This window comes from Ips typographus, linkage group LG4 (genome assembly GCF_016097725.1).
Source record: "Ips typographus isolate SLU linkage group LG4, UJ_Ityp_2.0, whole genome shotgun sequence".
In the NCBI taxonomy this organism is placed as follows: Eukaryota; Metazoa; Arthropoda; class Insecta; order Coleoptera; family Curculionidae; genus Ips; species Ips typographus.
Genome location: NC_138425.1, coordinates 13,578,487 through 13,590,954, shown reverse-complemented (window position 1 = coordinate 13,590,954; position 12,468 = coordinate 13,578,487). Strand labels below are relative to the sequence as shown.

At 34.2% G+C, this 12,468-nt stretch overlaps 1 protein-coding gene across 1 annotated transcript in view; it reads left to right on the top strand.

Annotated features, from left to right (window-relative positions):
• The first annotated feature begins 630 nt into the window (after positions 1-630).
• Positions 631-12,468, top strand: part of LOC145727507 (uncharacterized) — a 37,583-nt gene continuing 25,745 nt past the window's right edge. Inside the window, exons 1-2 of the mRNA XM_081977100.1 lie at positions 631-867; positions 11,503-11,555. Coding sequence (XP_081833226.1) covers positions 11,516-11,555 — 40 coding nt within the window. The 5' untranslated portion in view covers positions 631-867; positions 11,503-11,515. The remainder of the gene's footprint in view (positions 868-11,502; positions 11,556-12,468) is intronic.

Below are 12,468 nucleotides of genomic sequence, written 5' to 3'. Positions count from 1 at the left end.
ATTATGTAAAAGATTTATGTCAGCATAGTAAGTCATTGTGTATGAGCATATTTGCTAATTTTCTTGTTTGTTTGGTGTATGTGTATAAAATATCCAAGATATATTGGTTAAGTTATTAGTAAAATTTTTAACTGTTAATTTATGGAAAAAGTGTACTAGTAACTATAACAGTATTGCTAGATGTTCAATGTATGATAAATTTTCTGCTAAAAAACAAAGAGTGGCAATGATACTACTGCTTTGCTGGCAGTAAATTTTAATTTATAATCAACTTTCTCTTACACAACCACCTCTAAAATGCACCATTTTAAAGGGTAAGTTAATAGAAACGTAGTTTCATATTTTTGAACAAGCTAACATATCCTAAAATCCTGCGCATAATATTATGAAACATTCTGTATAAGTAGTAAAAAGCGAAGAAACATTTGTTGAGATTTTGAAGTATGAATCAACCCCAACTTAAACCCCCATAACGGGAGTACCACTCAGTACAACCGCGTTGGTACCAGCAATACCCAGTACCTTTCGCCGTCAATGACTGCCGACTGGTTCGTATCAGCTCACTTTCATATATCTTTCGTCGTTCCACGTTCTGCACCTAGAATTCATACTATACCGCGGCAATACCATGTCTGAGAAGAAGGCCGTCTCGTTCCGTTGTTTTGGTGTTGCAGGAGATCGAAGTTAGTGTGGCGTTTCCTGCGGTACGGTACCCGGCGATGTGCAATTGTTTCCGTTTCACGGTGGTACTGCAATCTAGCGCGTCTACGAAGACGATGGGATGTGATGCAGTGCTGTGAACAGAGGACTCACAAATTTAGGATATCGATAATAATATGGAGTTTTGTGGGGTGGATTTTTGTTTAGGTGAGTTCTTCAGTTGAAAAAACGACAATCAAAATTCCCAAGTCGGTAGGTACTATTGATAATGTAAATGATTTTATACAAGTCTGATTAGCAAGTATATAGAGAAAGTTATTTTATGTCATCATCAGAGTGACTTAAAAAGATTCTTTGGCTAATATTCAGTTAATAACGTCTGAATATTATGTATAGGATCACCTCTGAACTTTGTTTAGATTTGACATTTTGCGATTATTTCTCACATTTTTACCTGACGCAACAGCTGGTAATTATCTCAGAAAACACCAAAGCCGTAATTCTTGATATGTACCTAGAAGCCATTACTTATCATATTATTCAATTAAGGATACACAGTTTAATTACACTGTTCTCTGCACCTCCACCTTTATTAACATCTCAATTTAATTTCATTATCTTACAAATCCAGCTGAATTACTGCTATCCAGCATCTAACAAGGAACTGGCGTTCCACTTAAAGTGCATAACTTACCACAATAAAAGAGAATTTCAAATAGACGCTTCCCTAATAACGTTCTTTCCTTATTAGAGCCCCTTAACTTAGACTTCCTTAAAAGCAGACTAGTGGGCAGACAATTAATTATTATTGTCGTTTTCCCTTAATTAGGAGATTTAATAACATATTTTAGCGGTCAGTTGCTACCATTTCATAACCGTCTTTTTTACGGACATAATTAGTTTTATTATAATTTCCTATGGTTATATTACGATTTTTGCTGTATATTAAACAGTTGCACGTATGATTTATTACCAAAGTCGTAGGTTAGGCTGTTAAATCAGAACTCTCGGCTCATAAAATGCAATGCAAAAATTTGTCGGTGTTGTCGGTGAGAAATTGCAAATTAATCGATAAATACAAGTTTGAAGGTATTTTCAGCTAAGTTCAATGTGTGAAAGAAAACATACAGTGCGTTTTTTTTAACGCGCAACATAGGATTTTACGTGTTAAATTTTTAAGCCCATGTTAGACCATTTTATTTTGGAACTGCAAGTCTATAACTTGACGGGTGTGTCTTTAGTAACCTGAAGCTTAAGTAAGTCTACCAATTTGGTCTAAAAAGTGATTAAAAACTGGAAAAAAATCATTTTTTTTCGAAAAGATTTTATCGTTCCATACTCCCTGTATGCATTGTTGTTCCTTGTTGTTTTTATACTAGCAGGGCAGGTAGCAGGTAAAGTGACATATTTTGACTGCATCACGACCCGACATCTTTTGAACGTCAAAAGGGCATTTTATGATTGTTTGGAATACTGTTTGGCTTCAAACGGAGGTCACTTTGAACAATTCACTTATAAAAATACTTCTTTTGTTCTTAACTTTCTTGATATAAAGTTAATGATCACCCTGTTTTACTTTCTACGCCAAATTTTACCTGCTACCTGCCGTGCCAGTATCAAAAACAACAAAGAACAACAATGCATACAGGGAGTATGAAACAATAAAACCTTTTCGAAAAAAGATGATTTTTTGCAAGCTTTTCAACACTTTTTAGGCCGAATTGGTAAACTTACTTAAGTTTCAGGGTACGAAACAGCCACCCGTCAAGTTTTATATTTGTAGTTCCAAAATAACATGGTCTCACATGGGCTTAAAAATTTAAAGTAATTAAAAATGTTGCGCGTTAAAAAAAACATCCTGTATTTAGTGCATTTTCAAAACTGCACTAAATTTAATACAAATTGGTTCAATAAGGACATACAAAGTTTAATCTACTGGCTTAATAATCTTCTTCTTCTTCTTATTCATATTTAAGATCTCGCGATCTGTTAGTTTTGCAGGTTCTTCTGGATCAGTTCCTGGGAGATGGACTGCCAGCTGTCCTTCCATCTCTTACGTGGTCTTCCGGTTGCTCTTTTCCCTATTGGTCTTCTCTTCCATTCTTCTCACGTGAGCGCTCCAATATCTTTTTCTTTGTCTCCCCCATCTTACGATGTCTTGCACCCCATATATGTTCCTAATTCGGTCTATTCTTGCTTTTCCCATTATAGTCCTGAGCGTTTTCATTTCGGCTACTCGACTCTACATTCTTTTCGTTTTGTTGGTTTTTTCAGCCATAATCAACACAATTGTACTTTGACAATACGAAGAACAACGTTGACTGACAAGAATAGATAATAATATAAGTAGATTTCACAAAAGACATGAAACCAACTAATGAAATAAAACGAGTTTCCACTTCTTGTATGTACAAACAAACATTACTTTAACGTCATAAGATCGTCTCGCAAGAATTTACTATATGTTTTATTAGATATATGACGTGATTCCTTTTTACTCATTAAAAAAAAAACACCATATACTGACATTGGTAAATTGGTAAGCATGAAGAATGTCTTTGCATGCGAAACCTAATAAGGATTTAATCTCTAAACTAACCTTTAACATCTTCCAGCGTAAATAATGAGCATAACATGATATTAGTATACATGCAGTTTGCACAATATGTAATCGACGAGATGTTTCTATCTCTTTCAAAGTTGTAACTTTCCTCTTAGTTTTATATAGATTATGCCGGAGAGATTACGTCACGATTAATTATTGTACTGGGTGTTCGTGCATGTCGTTTGGATGACATGCGTTTTCTAGATCCCCCAGATGCGCTTCTAGTGTTCCTCTTCTCAGTTGCATCTATAAAAGCATTGCCCAATCAGATTTTTTGCGTTAGTTTAGTTGAATTTTAACAGCAAATTCGTGCGTTAACTTCCCACTTTTGGGAGTAATTTGTTACCTGAACACAAACTGTCGTGACTCGAAAAAAAGACCCAGACCAATTTATCAATAAACATTTATTTACGCTTACTTCAGAACCTGCTCTGGTTGTATCACTTTTGATGTGAACTGAACAAGAAATCTGGTGTTTTTCACAATAGTGACCTTTTACAGTGTGGCATGTTGATCTTGCCATATTTGGACCCGGAACACTGAACATCCTGTAACCGTTCAAATATTTTGGCGCTCACTACAACACAAAGAAATCTTGAACGATTGTATGCAAATGGCAATTCACTTGCTCTCTTATTTTGTATTCACTGCCATACAAACTAGATATTGTTTACTACTGGATTTCCAATCAGGAATTGACATAATGAAATGTAACAACATGAAACTCCTTTTTCGTGTTTTTGGCTTTACAATGACCGCGAAATCAGAATTAGGACTGCAACTGGTCATGTGAAAAATTACATTTAAAATTGCTAAATTCAGGTAACCCACTATTGTGGATCCAAAAAAAAATAAGAACCGTACCGTTAGAATAAATGCTGTAATTAGGTACGCCGTTAATTCGTACGTATGTTATATAAGAATTAGGGTGGAACGAAAAACCGGGCTATTGTTATTTTTTCGGTAAATGTTTTGATGGAAAGGTGAAAGGATTGGTCTCGTAACTTTTCGGAGTTTTTTTTAGTAACATATCGTGATGTTTGACTTTGATGTGTGTGCATCATTATGTTAATTAACCCGTTAACATTTGGTGCCATTATAAAACTTTGATGTTATTAGAAATTTAAAAATGTCATGCAGTTGCAACACGTACACACATCATAATTTCATGTCTAAAAGTTTATACACATGTTACGACCTTAAATTTATACTGTTATGAAACACACGTATCTGTAGATCTGTAGAGTGGGTAGACCTACAACACTTAGGCCACATGTGACCCATTGTACATCCTCCCGAGTTGTCCTCCTAGGTCACCGTACATCCTGCCTTTCCCAGGAAGGTGGAGAGGTCACTTGGGGGCATCTCTTTTATGTCGGCAGGTGTAGGCCAAGACTCGCCGAACACACACTCTCTTATTGACGATAACTCCGGACCCTCGCATAAGACATGCCCCACAGTTTCATCTTCTTGTTCATTCTGCATAGAGGTGTTTTTACTAGCCCCATAGCACGGAGGTGTTTTCTTAGTTGGCAGTGGCCAGTCAGAAATCACCCAGAGTGATCCTGGCAAGACTGCATCCTTTGATTCCATCCCATCTCTTTAGGGATTGAGCATGGGTGTAGCGTTTGGCTAGTTCCGCAATTGTCAAAGTCATCAGGCCGTAGGTGTCACTGGGTCGTAAAATTTTTAGTACAGCCGCTTCCCTGGCTAAAGAGTCGGCAATGCGATTACCTTTGCTCCTATATCGTGCCCTTTAACCCATCTCAGGATAATAATGTTATCTACCGAGGCGTTAGCTAAATCTTGGTGGCCCTCTAGTACTAGCCCTGAGGTAACACGTTGTCTGTTCAGGGCTAATAGGGCTTGTCTACTGTCCGTGCAGATTATTATGTTTTTGCCAGAAATACCTTTTCTGGTTAGTTCTTTCGTGGCGATTCCGTTTGAACCACCCATGAAACACACGTAAAAATTGTGTTCTTTAAAAAGAAAATCAAAAATTAAAACTCAAAACTCAAGGGCAAAAGTACTTACTAACTAAAAGCTTCAAAACTTAACGACGATATCAGTGAACGAAATTTTCGGATAAACATTCTCTTGGGTTTTACCAAAATAGTATCGTTTTTTTAATCCTTTCTCCGAGTGAGACTTGAGAGATGCCTAATAATATAATTTTAAAATAGATATTGCTATCATAATCTGCAAGATGGTATGAGGCAGTCAAAATGCAATAAACATTGAAGTTCTTCACTTAATTGACTGTTGATATCTCTTAGAGCTCAACATTCAACTAGTCCAGCAACTACCGGTACTACAACAATGTTTCTGATCCACTTTAGTGTAACTAACAGGTAATTAGTTAACACATACAGATTAGTTAATTGAGTGTTTTTTGAAATGTGCGTTTTATGTTAATTAGGTTTGAGTTATTACCGATTAGAACTGTATGATGATACAGATAAGATTGTCTTTGTGATTGAATAACTTTCACTTTTTTGTCCGTTAAGTAGTTTCGATTACACATTTCTTTGATCCATTCCCGGACGGGTCCGTATATCTTCTAATTTTGTCCGAACCGGTATTTTAACTTTATTAAACGGGCGCAAAAATAAACAAGGATTGTATAACGATCAGCTGAAGCAAGTTTTTTGCTCCATACGATCGTCATATTTGGTTTCTTGTCAAGGTTGCTGCTCCGATTGTTACAGAAAGTATGCATGTTAAGAACTGTAAGTCTAATCATGCTTGAATATGTCTATATTAAGCCTTGTTATTACCGCATTAGGCGACCGACATAAGGTGTTAACGTCTTGCAAGTCAATTATATTGAAATTCATGCAATTGGTGAGAAAATATCGGTAGATAAATGGGAAAACAAATTATTACAGTTTGTATTGTTAACATTGTCACAGGTCGCTTAAAACGTTTGGAAAGCAGCTCGAAAGTCCTTGACAAATGCTCTTTCGACACTATTGAAGTGCTAACGGAATTTCTACGTTTATAGAATGTTTTATATCGGCGACCTTGTCTGCATTTAAACTCTGTTAAGTAACTGCCTGGCCATAGACAACACGCTCACTCATCTTTGAATTAGATCCCTCTAATCGATTTAGTTTAATAACTGTCATTATTATTGTGTTTATTGCGGTGAAGGTTTTTTACTATTAAGTTTCAAATTGATACAATGATATTTCAGTAGAAGAAAAAACATTTTTTTTAGGTTTCACAGAAATTTTTAATTGACATTTAAATGTTAATTGGATTGATGAAAATCAGAAATTTTAAAACTTTGTGGTAACATAAATTTTAATAATACAGCTGAAATCTTTTATATTTAGTTGTGATAATTGTGACAGTAACGTTATTTTCTTTGATTTTTCCTATTAAAATCTAAAATCAATAACTTAAGTATTGTAGGTTGCTCCAACTCAATATCTTGAAAACGTCATAACCACTTTCTCTTTCACTTTTTGTTTAAATACCTAACCTTCGTAACAATTTACTATCACAAAAAAACCGGACAAAATATTTTATTACACTTTTAATGAGAACATAATATTTCTTTGTATCTAGTGGGCATATTGTGTTTAATGGGTTTTATAGTTCAAGGTTGCACAGATTATGCGATCCCGTCTATGTTTTACTGCAGGATATTAGCGAAATGTTAATTATTATGGTTATTATTTTTACTCTTCATTGGCCAAAGTGAATGCAGTGCAAAATGCTAAGCAAAACTTGTAAAAAGCGATTTCGTGTTGGTTTCGATTCATGAACTGGATTACCTAGCCTAATAAAGTGCGACCCATAATTAGTATGCCCCATTAAAATTCCCAGGCGAATTATTATTAAACTTATCATTACGTATGCATAATTTTATTGCAGGCTATTTAGCAACATATAAGAAAAAAAAAGAGTTTCCCACTAATAGCTTAATCAAACCATTTAGAGTCAAACCTCCTTCGGATAATGACTCACTGCAAATCTAATGCAACGGTATAATTTTTGTTATGCAAAATCAAATTAATATTGACTGACTCTTCCCACGTCTCTCGATATCCTTATCTGGTCTTGCCAGTTAACTTCGAGTAAAACAAAACTGCGAGGCAATAAAGTAGGGCTTAAAGGCATCGATAGCAGCGCTGAAATCGAAAGTTGTTTGGGATGTTTCAACGATTGTATGGGCAATCATTAGCATAAAAGATATGTATAATCATTCCACAGTGTAATAAATGACTGCAAAGAATTTGAGGTATTAAGAACAGCTTAATGGAATTGTGCACTTTGAAGTGGATGATTAGATTTTTTGATTGCGCAAATTTTAGTTTTTGGATTTTATCAACTAAAAGAGTAAGGAACTAAATTTATGTGATATTCGTGATTCGTGCAAAGGAAAGTTTATATTATTTAGAAGATAATCTAAATGAGAGTAGTTTCAATTTCGTGATGAAGCATCACTCTTCGTCTATATGTAATGTCATAAATCTCAAAAACACGTTTTATATCAAATACAGCATGAAAACGAACCCTGATTTTTGCAACTTTAGAGCATGGTTTGACAGTTTTGAGGTTAGTGACAGTTGTCACGTGATTGTAGAACACTATTTAGCTAGACGGTCACGTGACAATTGTGGAAATAACTCTCATAAATCTCAAAAACAAGTTTTATATCAAATACTACAAGAAAAAGTTTCTAAACCCTGATTTTCATGATTGTAGAACACTATTTAGCTAGACGGTCACGTGACAATTGTCAAAATAACTGTCATAAATCTCAGAAACACGTTTTATACCAAATACTGCAAGAAAACGTTTTTAAACCCTGATTCTTGCAACTTTAGAGCCTGGTTTGACAGTTTTGACCTTAATGACAGTTGTCATGTGATTGTAGAACACTATTTAGTTAGACGGTCACGTGACAATTGGCAAAATAACTGCCATAAATCTCAGAAACACGTTTTATATCAAATACTACAAGAAAACGTTTTTAAACGCTGATTTTTGCAACTTTAGAGCATGGTTTGACAGTTTTGAGGTTAGTGACAGTTGTCACGTGATTGTAGAACACTACTTAGCTAGACGGTCACGTGACAATTGTTAAAATAACTCTCATAAATCTCAAAAACAAGTTTTATATCAAATACTACAAGAAAAAGTTTCTAAACCCTGATTTTCGTGATTGTAGAACACTATTTAGCTAGACGGTCACGTGACAATTGTCAAAATAACTGTCAGAAATCTCAGAAACACGTTTTATACCAAATACTGCAAGAAAACGTTTTTCAACCCTGATTTTTGCAACTTTAGAACATAGTTTGACAGTTTTGACGTTAATGACAGTTGTCACGTGATTGTAGAACACTATTTAGCTAGACGGCACGTGACAATTGTCAAAATAACTGTCATAAATCTCAAAAATACGTTTTATTATCAAATACTGCAAGAAAACGTTTCTCAACCTTGACTTTTGCAACTCTAGAGCATGGTTTGACAGTTTTGACGTTATTGACAGTTGTCACGTGATTGTAGAACACTATTTAGCTAGACGGTCACGTGATAATTGTCAAAATAACTGTCATGAATCTCAAAAATACGTTTTATTATCAAATACTGCAAGAAAATGTTTCTAAACCCTGATTTTTGCAATTTCAGAGCATAGTTTGACAGTTTTGACGTTAGTGACAGTTGTCACTAACGTGATTTCAGAAGACTATTTAGCTAGACTATAAAGTGATAATTGTCAAAGTAACTGTTAAATCTCAGAAAATCGTCTTGTTTAGAAAACTGCGTTAAAATGTAATTCTTGCAAATTCTAGTAAAATTTTGACATCACATGGTTTTAGAGAATAATTTGAAGTAAGAAAATGACTGTTTTAAGCGCATTTTTAGAATCCTTATTAAATTTGCTATTCAATAAATTAAAAAAGTACATGAAAAGTTTCACAAACAACATAATGGCAATAACGTAATTGAAAACGCTAGATTATATACAAAAAACAGGAGAACGGTAGAAGAACTACAAAAACGGTAGATATTTGTTTTGGCAACGCTGTTGACGTTTCGTTAAAATTGATATTAGACATACGCTCATGCATTCCGTCTCACTCAACTTACTATAAACAGAAGAGAGATAGGGCACATGGACCTTTCCTACGTTACAGATATATGGTGTACCATATAAGTATGGTTTACACTGACGTTTTTTTCGCAGTAAAATGATGCGCTGTTAAAAAAGAAAAAAATACGTGTCAAATATTTTTCTGAGTACTTCTAATTAGAGCAAAAAAAATTGGTAGGCGCAGTAACACCAACACCAAAAATAAACATTTTGGTAATCCGTTACCGAATTACATCCGCCAAACCATAACAAAACAAACAACAAGTATTTTTTTACGTCATTTAGAAATTCCCACACGTACCTAAAACAAGCATATCTACTTTCATTTTCTGGCCTTTATCTGGCTGGACACAATGCCGCGTTACGTAAAACGTATTGTCCGATCTCCTAGGCATATTGTTACGATTATCAAAAAATTATCCAGCTCATAAATCAACAGACAATTTCATAAAACTGTGGCGAATAATTTGAGGCATCGTCTAATCGGTAAATTTGGCGAGTAATCACGTAGAATGAATAATTCGTATAGAAAGTCTTCTTTATGAAATTGAAAAATGCGAGGTGATCCAATTGGTGTAGGTTGGCTTACATTTCTATTTACACTCGTTAATTTTAGACATTGATTGATACGCTCCTAATAGTTGCCAGAGGGTTAACTGATTGAAGAACGTACAATACGTATCTTAATCTTTGTGAAGGTTACAGAGTACAACTTGAGGCCACCCTGGTCCAAAATCTACGACCTCTGTGTATGATTACACAATTTTCTCTAAACGACTTAAATCATACTAGTTGGAAAGGAGAGAGCCTGTTACATTACACGTTAAAATTAAGGACAGATAAATATCTGAACGCGTTGTTGTGGTATTGTTGGTGTGGGTGAGAAAAGCCACTTTTACTATACGCTGACAGTACGACCCAGAAATCAATGAGAGTAATTATTATTATCATTACACAACTGAATTGAGTATCCACTCGACTGGTACTAATATTTAAACAGATTTACTGTTATTGTCACAATTGTCCCAAAGAAAAATCGCTAATGGTACACGTGACCAGCCAAGTGTAACGTAAATATTAACTCTGAATGTTTATTTGATTATGCTGATTTTTATCTTTACATTGCAGTTGTACAGGGTGATTTTAATTAGTTTAGTTGACAGTCTTCACGTTCAGGAGAGTCACTTATTAAGACTGATACATTTTTGGACAATTAATTGGTCAACTTATTTCTTAACAATTTTTGATTTTGATTGTAGATTTCTGTAAGTGCTTTAGTCTAGTCTTACAAATTTATTTGTGTAAGAGGATAGGAAAAAGGTAAAAGCAATCAAATTAACGTCAATCAAAACCAATATCTTTCCTAAATGTCCGTCAATGAAACAGATAACAGAAACAGCGATACGTACTAATAAATTAACAGATTGCAAACCAATTAACAAATTCATTTGTAGCAATCAAATGGAATGTTTAGAAAATTAAATGGTTTGTAGAAAATTAAGACAAAAGCTAAAGTGAAGGCGGCTCTACTGACCCACATTTTTTCGAAACGAAATAATTCAGTCATATTCGAATCTGAAGGAAATATATTACTTACTCCCTCGACAACAACATGTTGAAATTTTAAATGCTCCAATTTGATTTATACGCATACATTCTTTAGATGATGTCTATGATTAATGTATCGGTGTACCACCGATAAAGTTTCATTTATTATAACAGTGGCAAACTAGTATTTCAATAAATAAATATTTACGGTAAATAATTCTTTTAGTTTGCATCCAAAACAAACAAAAGCCCAAGTTTACTTAACGTCGGTTTCTAAACTTTATGGTTATCTAAAAATCAGGCATTTACGTGCAGTTAGTAGGTAAAAGTGAAAGCAAACACTAGACAGGCAACTTTGCACTCTAAATTTATGAGTTTGCTAAAAATGTACAGAATTCATCCCATTTTTCGTTTGAATGCACCGAAGAAGAATTTATTATTTTCAAAGAGTATCATTCAAGGAATGATACTAATTATAAAGATCATCTCAGGAGAGGTCTCTCTCTTATGGATTGACATAATTTTTACTAAAATTAGAATAAACTACATCTAATACTGAGAATTTTTGTTTCAGAAAACTATTGGTGATGCCCAACCACACCAGAATGAAAATACTTTTTTTATACGGTAAGTAACCAATAATTCCCCCGGTTTTTTTGATTCAGTATTTAAAAACCAAGTCAAAAAACCTTAAGAATGTTTACTTTTGTTGGCATTAAAAACCGAATTATTACTAAACAACTAAAATAAGGTTAGTAGCGTTACAGTAGTAATATTTCTCTAGCCTTCTTTCTTTAAATATGAAAGTTTTTACGTCGACTTGCTAATTATAGGTATAGTTGTAATGTTTTGAAATAGGTTTAGTATAAAAAAATATAAGTGCGTATTTTTCGTAATTTCTTGCTAATAGATGCTTTGTTGGTTATTTTGAATTCAAATAAAAACATCATTTTTTACCTACAAAACTCTGTAAATTGTATTTTCACAGTTGGAAAAACGTAGTAACGAGTAACGTCACGTGATTGTTAGAACTTAAATTTTCAGCTGGCAACACTGTAAAGTTGTCATCCGTCATGTGACCCGGATAATGTGTTTAACCTTCAAAAGTTTGAAAATTACGTTTAAACAGTTAGGAGAGCTGAAAATGTAAAAGCACGTCACGTGATTGTGACAATTTCAATTTGCAGCTGGCAACACTGTAAAGTTCAGTTGAAACTTGTCAACAACAGTCATGTGACCCGGAAAATTACATTTTTAACCTTGAAAAGTCTGTAGATTACATTTAAACAGTTGGAAAAGCTGAATATGTAAAATCACGTCACGTGATCGTGACAATTTCAATTTGCAGCTGGCAACACTGTAAAGTTCAGTTGAAACTTGTCAACGACAGTCATGTGACCCGGAAAATTACATTTTTAACCTTGAAAAGTCTGTAGGTTACATTTAAACAGTTGGAAAAGCTGAATATGTAAAATCACGTCACGTGATCGTGACAATTTCAATTTGCAGCTGGCAACACAGTAAAGTTCAGTTGAAATTT